General features: G+C 47.7%; 4 protein-coding genes across 4 annotated transcripts; 2 read left to right on the forward strand and 2 right to left on the reverse strand.

Annotated features, from left to right (window-relative positions):
• Nucleotides 1-873: 873 nt before the first annotated feature.
• LACBIDRAFT_301751 (amino acid permease ScVBA-like protein) lies at nt 874-3,184 on the forward strand (the record flags this gene model as incomplete). Its single annotated transcript, XM_001873604.1, has 14 exons — nt 874-948; nt 999-1,145; nt 1,198-1,260; nt 1,315-1,348; nt 1,401-1,646; nt 1,697-1,826; nt 1,876-1,940; nt 1,995-2,123; nt 2,174-2,250; nt 2,301-2,481; nt 2,531-2,724; nt 2,773-2,934; nt 2,988-3,032; nt 3,089-3,184. The coding sequence occupies 14 exons, from the start codon at nt 874-876 to the stop codon at nt 3,182-3,184; spliced, it is 1,644 nt and encodes a 547-aa protein (XP_001873639.1).
• A 1,269-nt stretch (nt 3,185-4,453) lies between these two features.
• Nucleotides 4,454-6,067, forward strand: LACBIDRAFT_291870 (choline kinase, cytoplasm; the record flags this gene model as incomplete). The annotated part of the gene is made up of 2 exons (XM_001873605.1): nt 4,454-4,671; nt 4,797-6,067. The coding sequence occupies 2 exons, from the start codon at nt 4,454-4,456 to the stop codon at nt 6,001-6,003; spliced, it is 1,425 nt and encodes a 474-aa protein (XP_001873640.1). The 3' UTR covers nt 6,004-6,067.
• Nucleotides 6,068-6,084: 17 nt separating this feature from the next.
• LACBIDRAFT_291871 (uncharacterized protein) lies at nt 6,085-9,169 on the reverse strand (the record flags this gene model as incomplete). The annotated part of the gene is made up of 5 exons (XM_001874226.1): nt 6,085-6,746; nt 6,798-7,286; nt 7,341-7,361; nt 7,420-8,949; nt 9,008-9,169. 5 exons carry the CDS (start codon nt 9,167-9,169, stop codon nt 6,441-6,443), a joined length of 2,508 nt encoding a protein of 835 aa, XP_001874261.1. The 3' UTR covers nt 6,085-6,440.
• A 1,339-nt stretch (nt 9,170-10,508) lies between these two features.
• LACBIDRAFT_301754 (uncharacterized protein) lies at nt 10,509-18,346 on the reverse strand (the record flags this gene model as incomplete). Its single annotated transcript, XM_001874227.1, has 41 exons — nt 10,509-10,516; nt 10,569-10,650; nt 10,703-10,711; nt 10,764-10,837; nt 10,885-11,047; nt 11,102-11,311; nt 11,369-11,522; nt 11,573-11,645; nt 11,696-11,717; nt 11,770-11,866; nt 11,917-12,038; nt 12,087-12,205; nt 12,260-12,356; nt 12,413-12,534; nt 12,588-12,707; nt 12,762-13,018; nt 13,072-13,236; nt 13,287-13,423; nt 13,476-13,517; nt 13,574-13,804; nt 13,861-13,919; nt 13,974-13,991; nt 14,042-14,156; nt 14,206-14,239; nt 14,295-14,477; nt 14,532-14,906; nt 14,962-15,094; nt 15,143-15,214; nt 15,266-15,440; nt 15,496-15,539; nt 15,587-15,985; nt 16,037-16,283; nt 16,332-16,664; nt 16,718-16,801; nt 16,855-17,063; nt 17,121-17,199; nt 17,250-17,272; nt 17,331-17,598; nt 17,655-17,766; nt 17,816-18,070; nt 18,117-18,346. The coding sequence occupies 41 exons, from the start codon at nt 18,344-18,346 to the stop codon at nt 10,509-10,511; spliced, it is 5,751 nt and encodes a 1,916-aa protein (XP_001874262.1).
• Nucleotides 18,347-18,543: the final 197 nt, after the last annotated feature.

Below are 18,543 nucleotides of genomic sequence, written 5' to 3' on the forward strand. Positions count from 1 at the left end.
CTAATTCAAACGGTGAACCCTCCCAAATGAACCCACAACTCATCTCAGGCTTCCTAGACAACCTCGTATTTATTCTGCGTGAGAATGGACGCCACCAAAATTTCAATTTCTAGGTAAGCTTTATGAAGGAACTTGTGAATCGTCAGATCTCGATTGCTTTTGGAAATTAGCGCGAGCGCTCAGAAGGTGATGACAAGCAGGTGCTAGTGCTTGCTAGTGTTACGTCGGCGATCTACATGCCGATCTTTCAGCCACAACTTGCACACGCTGCAACGAGGCCCACCTCTGTTCATATCTCGTTCCAGCGGCACTACTGTCGACGTCAACGGCTTCTCTGTCATTTCTTGCCGTCTGTGTCCATTAAAACAATGGCTCACTGCAATCTCGCCAATCGAAATCTAATGCCTGAAATCGTTCACGAGATCCCCTTCCCCCCTTCCAGGGGAGCTTGCCACTAGATCGCCTCTATGTACTCTATCCATGCCTGGAAATATTCTGCCAAAGAAAAATAGAAGGTCGATCGTGTCCTAGATCTGAAATTCGCCGGAGACCCAAGCCATTCCTCGCCGTATAAAAGGTTCAGTGGAAGTATGTCGTTCGTATCTACTGCAGTCCAACGCGCCATGTTTCAAGAAAAACAGATCCCTATCACTGTCTCGACGCGCGCTCTTGAAATCAAGGTCAATGGAACCAAGGACGCGTCGAGCTATTCTACGTGTTCGTCGCCACAGATAGAATCAACCCAAGACGTGTCAGTATGCAGCGATACTCATTCTTCCGTGACATTTGGGGACAACGACCAGCCATCGAACAATTTGTCAACCTTTCGCCTTCTCGTGGCTCACGTTGGGTAACGAAGCGCTTTAACATTGTATGCATGGCACGAACGTTCTAATATCCTTTGCCCACAGTGCTGCGATGGCCCTATTTCTGGCTACTACGGATGCGGTACGCCGAAGTCGTTACCGCGGAATACTTCTTTTCTCACGTGGCCCTAGACCATTGTTTCGACGAGCTTGCCCACGATTGCAAGCGAGTTCAACGCCTCCCAAATTCAGTACACATGGGTTGGCGTGGCTTACATGCTCACGCAAACCGCCTTTCAACCTTTGTACGGCCGGATCTCTGACCTTGTTGGTCGTAAGGCTAGTACCATTCTGCCGCTCACACCGCTTCACAATGCCTAACCTATCACAGAACGTTCTATACTCCAGCATTTCCATTTTTGCAATCGGTTCATTGCTTTGTGGTGTTGCTCGAGTAGGTAAAATTACCGACGTTTTTACACGCTGCTAATCTTAGCTTCGATTTCAGTCCATTGAATGGCTTATCGCGGCCCGTGCACTAGGTAAATTATAATACATTGGTCATGTGGATACAGGTTGATGTTCGCTTATTAGCTGGAATCGGTGGGGGCGGCATCGTAAGTTCCGTGTGGGTTATTACTGCGGAGATCGTAGACGTGCAACACCGCGCGAAATGGTCTCAGGCTTTGAGTGTTACATGGAGTTGCTCAGCTATTGCTGGCCCCCTCCTCGGTGGCGTTTTTAGCGGTATGTTCCAAAGCGACTGCTCGATTGCGGCTGGCAAGTTGACAGAGAAAATAGATGTGCATCAATCAAGTCCACTGAGTTGGAGATGGGGTTGTGAGTGTGCTTTTGTCTCTGTGGAGGTCAGGTCTGATACCAAATTCAAGTCTACATCAACCTTCCAATCTGCTTCGTTGCTCTCGTTGTCTTGTCAAGCTCGCTTCGTGGCATCACATTCATTCAATCATCCAGCGCGTCATGGCGTACTCTGGCACAAAAGTTTGATTTCGGCGGATTGTAATTTCCTTTTGGCCTTGGGTTTCATTTGGGTACTCAACTTTTACAGGTTCTTGTTCATGGGTGGCACCAGTTGTATCATCATTGGGTTTGGCTTTGCGACCGAAATGGGATGTGAGCTTATTCCCATATCACGAGCCCAGCATTGATCTAATGGATGAATGTAAGGGTCTAAACCTTCTACATTGGTACTTGTAATATCAGGACTTGCAATTCTGATCTGCGGCGGATTTTACGAAAAATATACATCAAGAGACTGTCTATTTCCAGCGACGACCTTTACTGACCTTACAACAAGTAGGCGTTGATGCTTCTCGACATACAGTTCCTCTGAAGCCTTTTCCCAGTCACAATTCTCATCATAACTTTCCTGCACAATTTCGCGTTCAATGCAGGGACATTTTACTTGGCATTATTTTATCAGGTCACCATATGACGTTCTTGGGTCCCCTTTATTCCTAACACAGTTTCAAGGCCGCAAACGGTTCGACACCCTTTGAGGCTGGCATTAAGCTTCTCCCTTACTCGCTTGGTTCATCATTGGCCTCGATGCCTGCCGCCTGGTTTATCGGGTATATGCAAAAACGAAGCCACGATACGAGCGCGCAAAACAATATTGTTTCGGTCGGGTTGCTGCTGTCTACAGCTGGTTTCGGTTTGCGACAACACTTTCCTTCCAAAACATTCCTCATATTCGTCAGCAGGACTGTTAAGCGCTCTTAACGAACATTCAAGCGTTCTCACACAAATCCTCTATCCACTTGTTGCCGGGATTGGATTAGGGATGCTCTTTCACGCACCCTATCAGATATTCGCCAACGCCTTGAAGCCTAATGAACTGGCAACAGGAACAAGCGCCTTCTTCCTCGTCCGATTCACTGGTGCAACGGTTGGCCTCGTGAGTATAAATTTTCTGTCCAACTAACTCTGCTAATGGGCGTTATAGGCCGTCGCTGGCGCCGTTTTTTATGCTCAGGCTTCAGCTAATCTTCCTCCCGGTCTTCTTTCTTCGGATTCTGGATCATCAATTGATTACACAGGACTTGCTTCACTTGAGCCATCGGAATTTAGATCCAAAGTTCTGCATGTTGTTTCATCTTCAATTCAGGTATTCCATTCATGTGGTACATCTTGGTGGCCTTGACTAATTTTGATACGAAGACGATATGGGCGGTCTGTTCACCGTGTTTAGGCGTCGCCTTCCTTGTAAGAAACCCCCGTCATGAGAGATATTGTAATTACAAACTGACGTCCCTTCATAGACGTCTTTCCTCCTCCGCAGAGTGACCATCGACGATCCACAAACCACGACACGGACGGATTCAACCGTTGAATCAAGCGTGACCGAGAAGGTTTAGCAGCACGCAGATCAAAACGAAATCTGTACTACTTATTGGAAATGGATGACCGATACGACCGGTTTCTTTTATGACACCACCATGGTCATGCGATACGCATCTGTCAATGCATACGATTTCCAACCTTGCATCTTCTCGTGAGCTGCTGGACATGAAATCGGTAGCTGTTGCGTTGCAACGTGGCCTTGTCATCGTTTCTCAATCTTGTTGTAGCTTTCATCTCAGTGGTCTCATGATCATGGTCTGCGTCGCGCTTGTTTGTCCATAAGGCCTGATCACGATCGTTCGTCTCATGATTGCGCTAACCATGACAGAAATGAAAGGCTTTTGAGTGTGTCAGCGGCATTTGATGAGCTAGCAAAGCCAGCGCTCCTCGTCCGAAGCCAACCCGAGGTATGAACGAAACCCTTCCTCGTTGGCACGAGGGGATAAAGGGCTGTTCAATTAATTGAGATTCCGATAAAGGTCATTCTCGAACCTGCCACATTTCGAGCTCAATGGTACGTTGGTGAGAAATTTGAAAGCCCGCCCTTGACCTACCGTATGAGTTGGGCGTCGAAAGGATTTAGATGGCTTGGCTAGAAGTCAAAAGCCCGTCGGATGCGCATATAAAAGATCGAAACTGCCGATATGTGCGGCGAATAATGACCCGTGTCGTGATCGCGGAAATCGAGAAACATTGAGTGATTTGCAATCGACCATTAATAAATGCAGAATGGCTAGTCGACCGTCCGGTTCAAGGGAGTGCCGAAATGAAAGGTTGAGAGATGTCGATCGTTACCCCAGGTTATAAAAAGCCACCGACGGGGTGATAAACTGAGGGACTACCAACGTCAAGTGAGGCTAGTCTAGGAACATGACGCTTTCATGACGCAGGAATATATCGCGGGACGGTGATCACGAGTCGGTTGACATGAGGATGAGGGTCTCACAGAGATATCGTGGCCTGTCCCCAGACGATAGTTACTTATCGGCGGATAAATCCCAGTGTGGACCAACGCAGCTATGTGCCTCACTAGTCACTAGTGACCAATGAAATTGCTGAATTGGTCATCGGCTGTGGCACACGACCTGTAATAGTATGAGAACGACAAAAGAGGTGTCCAATGCAGGTCCAACGCAGTAGTTCCGAACGCCCCAGCATAAGAAAAAGGATATAGCTAAAGATGGAGATACGTGGTGGAGTGAGAATGGTCTGAGCAATTATTATTGTCTGTGTCGGACTCCTTTCATTCTTCTTCTATTACCACGACCTCGACGACGAGCAAGATGTCTCCTTATCTATCTCCGATTCTTTCCCCCTCCATTACCACACCCCCGTCCTTAGATACCACACCTTCTGTCTCCAGACAGCTCTCCACTACGTCCATTCAGGGTCTGGCTGACTTCATTGTCTGTGCTTCGACCTCGTCACACCTTCCAGAAAGGCGTGTGGAGGTCGTGAAGGAAGAAGGACTACGCCATGCGAAAATTAGTTTAGAAGCAAGGTGAGGCTTTTTGTTATGATTACATTCATTAAGGAAAGCTGCAGATTGAGTTATGCCTCATGACGGTTTGATCCTTCATCCACCATATTTTTGGCCTGACCATAGAGTCTTTATTTTTTTTATAGACACTATAAGACACCTGTCTTTGCTGCTCACCTTCTTGACCTATTGAGGACTCTCCGTATACCATCATGGTCAAACTCAGCTATCAAGTCTGAGGACATCGTCGTTCGCAAAATCTCCGGGGCATTGACAAATGCTGTCTTTTTCGTATCTAGCATAGGTTTGGTGAAAACCAATACCCTATTACTACGCATATACGGCCCTTCATCGGGCTCTCTTATTTCTCGGCCCCGCGAGCTTCATACCCTCCATATGTTATCATCGCAATACCACATTGGGCCGATTGTCTATGGAACGTTCGAGAATGGTCGCATCGAGGAATACTTTGAATCAACAACCCTAACGCCCAATGATATACGAGATCCATTGATCAGTCGCTGGATCGGTGCCCGAATGGCTGAGCTCCATTCCGTCGACATTGACGTGGTGGAGGGAAACTCAACTCAGACCGGAGAACCCAAAGGGCGGGAGACAGGGGTCGAGAGGAATGTCAGGTCATGGTTAGCTCCAGCACGACAAGTGCTCGCGCTACCTTCCATATCTGATATCGTGCGAAGAGACCTCGATCTACATCGTTTTGAACAGGAATGGCATAGATACATGCTGTGGCTGTCCAAAGTAGACGATCTCCATACTGGTCGTAGACGAGTTTTCGCTCACAATGACACACAATACGGCAACTTGCTGAGGTTGAAGCATCCCTCGGAAGGTCTCGATGAGCATCGACAGGTATGTGATATAAACAACTATCCGAATTACCCGTATCGCATTCTAAAATTGGCTCATCTGAAGATCATCGTCGTTGATTTTGAATATGCCTCTTCCAACCCGGCTGCTTTTGACATTGCAAACCACTTTCACGAGTGGACGGCAAACTATCATTCTTCTACGCCTCACCTTCTAGATTTCACCCGATACCCATCTTTTCAGGAACGACGGAACTTCTATATCGCTTATGTGCAACATACCACGGTGTTGGGGGAAGATCCAGTGATGGAGGCGCCTGACCTCGAGCGCTTGGTTTTAGACCTTGACCAACAGGTTCGCAATTGGAGTCCGGCGTCCCATGCGATGTGGGCGATCTGGGGAATCGTTCAGGCAAGGGAAGACATCGAGGGCAACATTGCAGATCCAGAGTTTGACTACATAGGTTACGCTAGGGGACGACTTGCGGCTTTTCGCAAAGAGATTCAGATTCTTGGGTTGTAGATACATTGATCTGGTTGACAGTGATTACATTACATTTGCTCTAATGATATCTATATCTCTGTTCAACTATCGTCTGGGAGAGGAGAATATTGAAGAATAATGATTGAGATGGAATAAAAACATGTTACTGTTGACGACAACGATATATGATGTATGTGTTGGGATAAAAGTAGTATGTGGACGATATCAAGATGTCTGGATTGTGTGACGAGGGATGATTTTGTGAACGACCGCAACAAAAAAAAAGCGCTGGAAAAGCAATACAAAGAGGAGAACAGTACGGTGAGTAAATCCTACTCAATGTCAAGTAAAGCACAGCAAAGACAAAGAAGGGATATCTTGGAAAGAAAGGCAAGTCCGACCAGGCGGCGAATACTCAAGATTGCCGCAAAAAGTTTGATAGAGAGGGATATACTCCAGGTTCCCGTTATGAAGGATCAGGCCCACGTCTTCTCGTTCAAGCGAGAAGAGCCGACAGCGAGATCAGTAGTTGACCAGGGCGAGTTTCCCATAATTTCGCCAGCAGGGCTTGGGCCGTGCGGAAAGGTCGACGTCGAGAGATGGCTGCTACGGCCAAAAGTTCCCCAATTTCCGGCACTCCCAGCACGCACATGTCCGTTCACTCGAGGGTGGCTATTTTCACCAGATAATGCGAACGAATGCCCTGGAGAAGGGCCGAAATCTTCAGATCCGCTGAAAGAATGTCGTGGGTTCGAATTCGAGGTATTGATTTTCTTAGAATTCTGCCATATTTGTCAGCGTGAGTTGGCGGCAGGAGCAAAAGCCAAACTTACACTGTTATACCCAACAATTTCCATACGAGCAAGGTTGTGTCTTCCGAGATCAGGCCCAGCAGTGACGGGTGCTGGTGACTTCGCTGTGATAGGTTCAGGCGCTGGCAACAGAATACCATTGCTTGCGAAAGAGGGATATGCGGATTTGTTTTGCTTCACAGAAGGGCCGTCCAAAGCGGAGGTATCTACTCTAAGTGAGCCAGTTGGAGGACGCCCTCCTGTGAATTGGAAGCCATTGGGATTCATATCAATTGGAGTCGACGCCGTTGGATTGCTTTTGGCAGAAATACGAGCTAGAAGGGAAAGAGACGCCTCGTTCGGGTCGCTGTTGGTGCTCATCGAGCGGGAACGGCCATCAGACCGTTGCTGCATTGGTGCACTTTCTGCGCCAGGCGTGCCGGCGGTGGGGGGAGCTCCGGAGCTGGGAAGTTCTGTGTGAATAAAGCAGCAGCGCTTGCCATATGGACAGGAACCAGAAACCCAAAACGTCTAGAAACAAAATATGAGTCGAAGACAAGCAATCCAAGCCACGTGTAAGCTCACCCGACAGATCTCGGTTTTATACTAAGTAGTAAAAAAGGGAAGGTTAGCAATTGTCGATCTAGTTGAAAAGCTTCTTTACCTTTGGATGCCTGGACACTTTGCGAAGTTCGTCCTCCCCGTGAGCGAATTGGCACTTGGCACCATAGCGGCACGTTCCTTTCTCCTCCCAGCTCCTGCATAACTCCGTCTTATATAAACCCAGCTTTCTATTGTTTGCACTTGGTCCATGCTGACTGCTGGAGCTAGTAGGGCTCGAAACATTTCCGTCCATCCCCAAATTCGGAGCAGCAACATTATAGGGACCTGTGTACTGAGCTTGCAGGCGTGCCATGGCCGCCACGTCAGGCGCACCGTAGAATTGATTGGGATATAGCGGCATTGTAGGTGGGGGCGGCATGCCCGGCTGGAACATCGCGGGCCCAAAGGTCTGCAAATTATTGTTTAAAAGTGCCAGGGTTGCCGCATCACGAAGTGCGGAAGGATCGGACGCAGAGTGATGGTGGGTACCCCTGAAGACGTTGTGCTGCTGCTGAACGCGAGTCACGGCTGGGTGACTATCGTGGGGTGGCCCTGGAAGCATCATGTCATACAACTGCTGCGTATTACCAAGCGAGAGGTGAGAGGTGTGTTGGCCGTTTTGATAGCCCAGAGCGGACGGGTTGGGGAGCAAACCCTGTTGAGGAAAACCACGAGGCGCTGGCTGCCGGTACGCCATTCCAGCAACATTGTTGTTGGGTCTACCTTGAATAAAATGAGGCGGAGGAGCTTGTGCAGTCATGGGATGGAGAGCCGCGTTGTAACCGCGTTGTTGTTGCGGGTAATCTGGTTGTTGCTCGTCGCGATCGGAAGACTGGGAAGCCACTCTCAGGTCGTACATATTTGGAGGCAGCTGAGGCTGTGGTCGGTGAACGTAATTGCTAAGGGACGGGTACGAGGGTTCAGAGGTCATAGATTCGCGGTACTGGTTCTGCGCCCATTGCTGCTGCTGCTGCAATTGACGATCCACAATTTCAGAGTCACCAGCCTGCTGCAATCGACGTAGGTCGGCGCTAGAGAGACCACCACTAAAGGAGTGGGGGCGTTCCTTTGCCTCCACAGAAGCCCCACTTTTGAATGGCGGGTGCGTCAAAAGAGTGTTGCCGCCAATTGACTCGTGCGAGCTAGATATCGTGGTATCTGTTGAAGAACCTCGAGAATGGGAGGCACCAATAGGATGATCGGATGCGTGTGGGGATGAACCAACACTGGTATTGGACGATGTCTCCAAAGGGCTGGTGTCGGCAAGTTGAGCGACGGCTGCCGAGGCCAGCTTGGACTTTGGGGGAGTCCGGATTGGGACGTGGACGTCATCGGCATCTCCAGTAACCTCTCCAATTTTCAACCGTACGATCTCGTCCGCCAGCTCCCATCCAGCAGAGGCCGCCTCTGAATCGACAAGTTGACCATTATTATTGAACCGCCAGCGGTGGCCGTTGGTCACACCTCGGTCAGTTGTGGGTTTTTCTGTACGAGCAGGCATTGTAGACGAAAAAGGTAAGTTGTTGAACTTTGCTGGGCGAACAATAGCAGTCAAATGAATGGTCGAATCCGGAGTCGACAAATGCCAATCCTATTTATGAACATATTAGTTGGGGCACAACACGTGGCAGACGACAGGACAGACGGACCTCTAAACTTGATTCACCGTCAGAGTCGTGTAGTTGGGACCAACCAAGAGAGTTGGGATGGGAAAGGCGACTTGAAGAAAGGGTAAATGGGGGTAATAGTTCGTTTGATGATGTTTTGCGGTATGTGGTCGTTGTGGGAGAGGTCGTGACTGTGTCGTGCATTTAACTGTGGGTCAGAAAAATGACAAACATTGAGGGATAGGTTGCAGCAGGGCAGGTGGGGAGTGGAAACTGACCTGTTAATTAAACACTTGGGCGTATCCGAGAGATAAAAAAAGGAGTTGATGATGAAGATATATGGTGATTGGATAGATAGTCCCTCGTCCTCGTGGAGGATAGCAGTTGAGATAGGTATAAAAACAAGACTGGCGTGAGGGTCGTAAGGGTACGAGCGATAACTTTGCAAGCTATGAGAGTCGTTGTCGGTGAGAGAGAGACGCGGACGGGAGGAAAAAGTGTGTAGAAATGGAGGTTAAGAGGAAGAGAAGGCGAGGCAGAGGGCAGGCAAACAAAATCTGATCTCAAGCAACGTGCCCAATAATTAATCACTGTCTGTCAGTACCGCAAATCACTTTTTTCTCTGCTTCTCTTCCTCCGCTATCGATGCTACTGTATCGACGAGAGTATTCACCAACAACAGAAATGCACAACACTTCGTTCGCTTCAACCACTTTTTTTTTCCGTTCATGTCAGGGTTGCTTCATTCAAACTCCGAACCGAGCATCCCTTCACTCTTGTTCTCCACATGCACTACACGTGTAAACGCCTTGAGCGCGCTTTGCGTGCACCAACTATTTAATGATCGACATCGATGACCTAGAGGCACCATCGATCGTGATGTTTGAGAGGTGCCCGCGTTATCAGCTCAAACATTGTAGCTTTACTGAGCTTTACTGACAGTATCGAATGTGTACCCCACAACCTTTGATCGCTTATTGAGCTACACCAAACTTTCCCAAATCAGCGAATCTGCATCTTGATACAAAAACGCTAACAAGACAACATTACTGCCTCAAAGCTGAATGAACGTTCATAGTTCTGAACGACATGACACATCTCGGAATTCGACCTCGAAATTTCAATCCTCGACGCAGATTAATCGTGACGCCCATCTTGACCGCTGATTCTTGCTGATTTCATATCTTTAATCGATCCGAACTCATAAGGGTGGTAACGAAGTCCCCTCGATCAGAGTTGCAGTGAACGTCGCATTTTAGACCCCCTTTTTCTTCGTACACGGGAACCTGGCTTTCAAATCTTACCTTCAGTCACGGCATTTTCGTCTTCCTATTCCATATGAAGGGCTCATGTTCATGAAGAAAGCGGCAAGGATTGATCACATGTTGTACACGGCTCGATAACAACATTCTGCGCCAGAATCAGGAAGGGACACTGTACGGGTCACACACCCTCGGGGGGAGTATGATACATTGAGAGGTAGAAGGCGCCAATGGCTGCAGTAGCCGATATTTTATAAGTTAAATAACGGACAGAAAGATACTCAGGCGTCTGTATCATTCAGAGTTAGCAAATGCCTGAATACATGTAAATATACACGAACAGTATGACGTGCCCACCAACATGGTGGACAGAGATTGCAGCTGATCTTCGTTAAATAATTGTTGATCCTTGTGCCAATTGTCCTGTGAATGGCGGTTAGGTCATACAAATGAAAGCCGGCTGGGTCACCAGTACCTGGTGTGTCTGGGAAGAAACGGAGTTAATGAGGGAAGCCACAGAGTAGGAAGCTATCTACCTTTTTGAATTCAGACGCGCATTTTCGGACAGTGGTTGAGATCGGGGGTGGGTCAGTGGCATGAGGCGCCAACACTTGAGATTCGTCAGAAAAAAACGCCGGTGGCGCATAAGCGGCATACCTTCAGTAAGAGGTGGCATCCATACTTCAACCGAGTACGGAAGACTTTCAATGAGCGCACAGATTCCTAAAATTGCCGAGTGAAGAGAACGCAAGGCACCCGCGTAGGTAGGATCGCGCCGTGGTGGAAGAGAAGTTTTGCGAGCCAAAGCGACAAAGCGGTTCTGATACAAACAGGTCAGGAGGTGACTGAGCGAGAACGACAAAAAATGCTCCACCTTTAGGGGCACGATGCTCTGCCGCTGTGAGCATCTGACCACGCCTGAGAGTACTTTGGAAGCCATTTCTCTAACTTCGACATTTTCGTCTGACAAGCAATCGAGTAGAACGTCCATAATCTTTGCGACCCCATCCTGTGAGATCGAGAGAAGATTTCTGTAGAAGAATACCACCAGCGCTGGCAGTGCATGAAGACGAATCTTCCAGGACTAAAAAAGGTTTGATCAATATTTTTATGACATGCCTAAGATATGCAATGGTATCACCGTGGATGACTTGATGGCTAGAACAAAGTTATCTAGAATCAATGCTACGTATTCGATCGGGGGGGACACCGCCGACAGAATATATAAGACGGCGGAACTGTAGGCTTGCAACTCAGAGTTATCTTTCAGCTCCGACATGCGAAGAATCTCAGGCCTGGGCCAATGTCAGACCCGGTACCATTAAGCGGTACCTAAAGCACTTACATCATAGGGACAATATACGGAAAGACCAGGCACGCCTGAGGGCCGTGCGCAGAGATCCATATCCATTGCAGGACTAAGATTAACCGTCAGCGGTAGGAAGAATTGGGAAATGTGGTCGCATACGAGTTAACCCAACTTTATCGTACTGTAAAGACGGGTTAACACTAGGGAGTTTGGTGATGGTAGAATGATATCACCTCTGATTGACTGACTCGTGGCGGAGATAAACGCTCATCCCTCCATTTTGGAAGTTTCTCCAGAATCGCCGAAACCCGACTCATATACCAAGGATCCCTAGAATATGTCAAGTCAGTCCCGTTTTAACCGGAACGAAAACAACCAACTGAATATGCAGAGGATCTCTCAACTCCTGACATGCAACTAAAAAGGCGCGAGTGGAGGGGTACCATGGCTGCCAATGGTTTCGCGTGATCAAGTACAGGCCATGGCAAACATGTTGCCGCATCTGGACACGAGATGAACGATCGAAAGGAGCAGCATAGAATATACATACCTCGGCATATCCGGTATTTGCATTGTCAAATAAGATTGTGACATATTTCTCGGATCTCGGATTGAAAAATATCCCAAGGCTGTCAACCAAGACGCTGAACAAAGAAAGGGATTTTGTCACTGTCACAGAATGTCAATCGAAAAGCGCCTCCATTCTATTTCTTATCAACGAACTTTCGAAAGCGGAGTCGCCGTTGAACTCGAGGGGGAGGGTCAATATCCAATCGACCAGGGCCGCATTTCGTCGCGGATCACGCTGCGACAATTGATACTGCGCTAAAGTTTAAGAATATACATATCTTGTCAGGATCAATCCCGACCGCTCACTTGAAAAATGTTTTCCCAGAAGGTCAAGGTTTCTGGTTTAATCTGAGCTAAGATACCGTTCAGTCGAGTTGTTGTCCACGACCAGAGCTTATCTAGAGATTGTTGGGGCCAATGCTTTGATCCTGGAGAAAAATCAGCACCCATAAAGAAGAGAGGCTACTGAAACAACACCAACCACGGAGAGTCCCTGCAAGGATCTCTGCACCAGCGCGCTGCTTATACTTATCCGAGTCCGATAGCAATGGGTCAACAACCGCGAAAATATCATCCAAGAGAGCGTCTTGGAAAACTTTGGCTACGACAGATGTTTAGAAACCAGTATTTAGTATTGACTGTCCTCAAATTTTACCTAGAGATTTGAAGAAGGCGACATTTTCTGGACGAACTTCTAATGCACCGCCGTTTTTGCTGGTTTCTTGACCCCAGAGCAGGGCTAACTGCTTGAAATAGTCCCTGTGACCCACGATTTTGTGGATTGACTGCAGGGAGGCGGCAGAGCTGGGGTCCCAAGCAGTTGGCGCTGTGTGATCCAACACAGGCCGGTAACCCTTGATACTCGGAGTCCATGCCAAAAAGCCTGTTTGTATCTTGTCAATGTAATATCCGCTGTTTACGAAGACCTCGTCAAGAAGTAAAAGAAAGATGGCGAAAAAACTTGCCCTTGCATTGGTTTGTTTGGGTGCTGAAGACTTTCAAGAAATTTTGTTGGATTCCCAATTGGCACCTGTTGTTGTAACGGATTAGTCCATTCTTCAAGCCAAAGTTCTTCTGCAGATTTTGCGTAGGTCCTTATCTTGGCGTATGTAAGGACTTTAATGACGGCTCTAACAAAAGAATTTATTTTACATTTTTTTAGGGGTGTATCGTGACGCACTTTTGAACGTTAGCTCTTATCGTGGGTTGCGGACTGATTGACTGCTCCACGAAAAATCTGGTGGCATCTGGCGAGGTTGGAACGTCTCGACGCAGTAGTCCGTACAAGAATCGAGATGCCATTTGGACATAGCGCCACTTGGAATCGACAAGTCAGTCCGCGATGGTTCACAACTGAATTGCGCCTTACATGTGTCGTTGGCCTCAATGCAACCTCAAGAATCGACGTCACCTAACAATCATAACTTTTAATCACAGTCCCAACAATGTATTATCTGTTTCGCTTACCGTATCGTTGTATACATCCTCCCGTCTCATAATGCGAATATGTGCCTTGCCCATGACATCAGCCAAAAGTCCCTGATCGATGAACGAACGAGAAAATTCGCTGCGTAGGTCTTCGAGAACGCTGTCCAAACGAGGTGTATCAAGGACGTAAGCGTCCGTATGGACGGCCTCCTCATTGAGGTGCCCGATGCAGTCCGAAGCTAACGTATTCACGAGCTTTTGTACAGAAGGCTGGTAGGAACTGGTTCTAATTACTGCAATCGGGAATGCAATGTCGGATATCTCACCTTTTCCTCATGCTGGCAATTGAGCAGTGACAAAAGGTAGCGGCTGTGGAATCCCTGGTCTGGTAAAATTAATTCGGATAATCCTTTTTTGTAGTCCTCGCAAGATTACCCACCGGCGAGGGCGTATGCAGCTACACAGAAGCATGTTAACTCAGCATGAGCAAGAGCAAAAAGAACCAACCTATCCCCTTGTTCCACAGCACATACAAAGCGCCCTTCATCCGATCGGGATCATTTCCTTTGGCTAAAGCACCAAAGAGGATGGGTAATATAAAGCGCGTGGACCGAACAAAATACTGTTGCTGGTTGGAAATTAGATAGTACGGGTCACGTAGCATGACTTACTCCAGTGACGTTCTGGATGACCGCCTGAGCTTGTCTAATTGTCATAATTGATTTAACCTCGTAGTTGCGGGAGGACCATGCACGCGTACCTTCGAATTCTAGTGTACTGCGAGAGCGACAACTCCACCAGTTCTTCAAGAAGTTTGTCGTCAAGCTCAGAGCGATGACGGTAAAGTGCATGCATGTAAACACGGCCGCTGTGGTACACGTGCGCACGCTTGACGAAGACCAGGCGTGAATTGTCCTTCTGCCTGGTCCACGATCGGTTCAAGCTGCACAAGCAATGATATGATCAGCTGCAATAAATGTAAGAAGTTGTAACCCACTCGCGGGCTTGGACATAGTTTTTCTGCATCGAGTCAAAGTCGCTTCTGCTCAAGCCGTAGGCAAGCAAAGCAGTGTCGATTGCCCTTATCACAGCGATAATAGCATCGATATGATCTTCCCCGTTAGTGTTCCGTCTCAGAGTCGAGGCGGCTTGCTGTATGATTTCGCAGAATCTCAAGCGGCTTTGCACCACCTTTTTATATCGTGGATCGTTCGGGTCTGTAAGCGTGAACCCGGCATTCACGTCAAGGGGAGATATAACCATATCAGCTGTTTCAATTTCCAGATTCAGGCATGGGTTCGCAATTCGTTTCTGTTGCTCTTTGAAAAATGTCGGCAAGCCCAACCAAATGGACTTGCATGCATGCAGATATCTAGAGCAAGGAGATTTGTTACCCACTTCAAAGGGAAAATACCGAATGTTCTCACCGGCAGAAGTCGTTGCGCGCGACATTGTCCCACTTAGACGTTGACGACAATAATGATTCCACAACAGCTAGGCTAGGCTTGGCGATTTGCTCAATGACCTCCAAAACGAAAGCAATTTCTTCACTAGACGGCACTGTCGAAGCGTCAGAAAAGCAAAACCAAGGTGAGAGAGAATGCTAACCATGCCACTCGACTACAACATCCTGAGGTTCATAAAGCCGTCCCCATTGGGTATTATGGTTCTTGTCAAAGGCTAAAATGTGATCACTCAACGAAGGATTTCTGAGGCGTCAAGTATACACACCTGGAGTGTCCCACTCGTCTGTGTTAACGAAGCGGGTGTTAAGTGGATAAACGCCTCCGGTGGTGTTGAGTATCCGGGTAATGAGACGGCCAGTACTTGTGTAGCCGCGTTCACTTTTCGTCTTGTCAACCAAAAGCTTCAACAGACCCAAAATCTCTGACTGATATTTGAGTAACTTAAACGTAAAAATAAGAACAGTTTCGGTATGAACAAATGATGGCAGCACTCACTGCTTTGCCTCCATACCCAAGACAACCACGTAAAATCGATATGTCTAAGGAAGGTTCAAAAGACAATTACAGCGCAGAATGAAGAACGTACTCCAATGGAGTGTTGTATCGGAAGGTACTGCTGCATGAGTAGACGTCGTACGCACACTCGATGCACCATGTTTCAATTCGTCCTCAATTTGGTTAATGCAGAAGGGCAAAAACTTCGCCATTGTTTCCTCTGGGCGCACTCGAGCAAGACATGCGACAAGTTGTCCAAAGGCGCGAACCGCGTTCGATTTCGCGTTCGTAGTTGCATAATCGTAGACGAGATTGAGAACAAGGTCAAAGAGTTGGTCAGATAGATGTAGGCAAATGACGTCAAGCATGCTCTTGATCGATTTGAGAACATTCTCTTCTTGCTTTCCGCCTGTCGTGTTCTTTTTGCCGCCTTCTTCGGGCAAATTTTCATAAAGGGACAAGACGCGACGGAACAAAGATATCACCCAGTCTAAAATGATTGTTCAAGTATAGAATGGAGAGAAAGGCATGTGTGACATACCCGCAAAACCCGCTGTGCTGTCACGCACAAGCGACCTTTCCTCTTCTCTGCTCAGGGTTGGGGTTTCCCCTGGTTCTGTCCCATCTGGCAGTCGGTCGCCGGTGTCATCTATATCCATTATCTCGTCTCCAGGAGTGTCGCCTGTAAACGCCACGCCACTATGATGCATGGATAAGTCTCCGATTTTGATATGCTGTATTACGGACACGATGAACATGGTCGCACAAACTGTTTTGCCTGGGTCATTCTGGTAATTCATCAAGACCGGTACTATTTGTGTTAAAAATAAACGCACAAGATCGATTCCAGGGATACAAAGCTCCAAGAGTGGTACGACATGCCTTTGGCCACCCAGCCACACCTTCTCTGTCACCAATGGTCTCGCAATACCTGATAGCATGCTCAAAACTGCGGTTGTTCGATGTGTCTCGTTGACAATCTCGAGACCACCATATGCGCGGTCTAGAAGTTCAGGCATGATTAAAGATGAATCAAGCATTGCAAGTGCGCGAAGTGCCCCTTGAGCATAGCTCATAGCAGTCGGGTCTTTGGCAAACATAGCGAGCAAGGCTGGAGTCCGCAGAATCAAAACAAAACTTCGTCGAATGGAGGGTGTCAGGCGGTGGGCCTGGAGTTGTCGGTTGAAAAAAACAGATTGACCTCCGTAGAGGGAAAACATACCACAGGTGTTTTACAGCTCTCTAGCTCCTCTTCCATCCAGCGTTTCGTGAACTCCGAAGTCAAACGATGTAAAAACATGGTCAACTTTTTGATTATTTTAAGTGAGATTCAATATCCACACAACATAAAAGACTCACCGATGCTGTCCATGCACCATTGTTGGACGGGTGGAAGAATGACTCCGTGCTGGTGATTATTTGATCTAATGAATCAAGAGCGTGCGATCCAGCGACGAAGCCACTTTTTCGGGGTAATGCTCTGCCCTGTAGTCCACCACTTGACGGCTTATTTTCACGAACGTCGCCATCGAGCCGCATAGAGTATACGAGTAATTTGGCAATCGAATCTGACAACGCCCAATGAAATTAAGGTGAATTGGAGAGGTGGGAAAAACTAAACTTACGGATTCTGTTGACGGTCTTCTTTATCCTTGCCGAATTTTTGTCGGTGGCATCGGCGTGTGCTGATGTGTTTGAAGCGCCCTAAAAGAGCATCGTTAGTACTGCTGAGTTAGCTGGCGGAAACTATTTACCCTCATAGCACCCACAGGAACGTCTGAGTATTCCAAAAAGGTCAACTTGTAGATGGACACTTAAAAATCATGTTCACTCACTCATAGAGCCAAGGCCTTTCCCTATCAGTGTATTCCACTGAATATCCGTCCATATCCCTACATCCTTCCAGTCTGCCCCACCCTCGCCTGCATTCCCAAACTTTCCGGCAACATGTTCTTCCGAAAGCTCTCCAAACATTTCAAGAAGTCTGTCGTCCATAGCTGACGAATTAAAGGCTTCCCATAATTTGAAAAGGGCGGGCAAATAGAGGTGAGTGTGCGATGGAGGCAAAAATGAAGTCAGCACTGGGGTGATGACCAACACAGACTGTTCGATCCGTTGAATCAGTCAGCTAGCATTTTAAAACTATCAAATGAACATACGTCCGGCGTCAGAAGAGGCAGGAAGGTTTCAAGCATCTCGGGGATGTCTTGAGCGGGAAAGTGGCGTTTACACTGTTCAGCTACGTATAGGAGTATATTAACAAGATTCCTCCTGGGTGAATTGTCAACGGCAATAGAAGAACTGCAAAATCAAGCCCTACGTGTTATCACGAATATTAGATTTTGGCCACAATTCTTTCTGCAAAACGCGCCACAAAGGCTTCCAAGAAAGTTCAAGATCTTCAGCCTCAAGCTTGCGTTTCATTCCTGGTTTAGTTGAGAGAAGTCGAGACAACATATCAGCCCAAGTTCGAATAACGCGAGGTTCGATGCCGGGCATCGCACAAAGCTCATAATAGAAGCGGACGAGTTTCGCGCGAGTTGTCTTGGGCATGGGGTAGCGCATCAATAACCAGCTAAATAAAATTAGGTAGGGTCAAGGAAACAAGGAAAGCGATATACCATTGAAGCATGCCATCCCAAGTGCTCAGAAGTAGCCAGTTTTTTGCCTTGGCGCAAATATACATCTTCCCGATAATATTCTCCAGTCGTTCCTGCATATTCTCGACAGACTCGCCTTCGTAAGGCAAGGCATCAAGGTATGATTGTAGAGAAGCACGTTGCTTCTCAATATCCGAGAGTTCTGAAGCACCATCTGGCGTATCAAAGATGGATACTTCGTCGTCGTCCATGGGGACTACAGCGGATATGTCTCCGAACGGAATGGGAGCTTGATAGGGATGGTTATGAGATTCCATGACGGGATGTGAGAAAGATAAGATGAACACACGGGGGGACTGCTTTATAAAGGAAAGGAAGCTGGGTGACGCGTCGCTGGGGTGTCACGGGAAAGTAGAAGAGCACTGACAATTGGTCTGGAATCTGTGCG

The sequence above is a fragment of the Laccaria bicolor genome, genomic scaffold, assembly GCF_000143565.1.
Source record: "Laccaria bicolor S238N-H82 LACBIscaffold_1 genomic scaffold, whole genome shotgun sequence".
In the NCBI taxonomy this organism is placed as follows: domain Eukaryota; kingdom Fungi; phylum Basidiomycota; class Agaricomycetes; order Agaricales; family Hydnangiaceae; genus Laccaria; species Laccaria bicolor.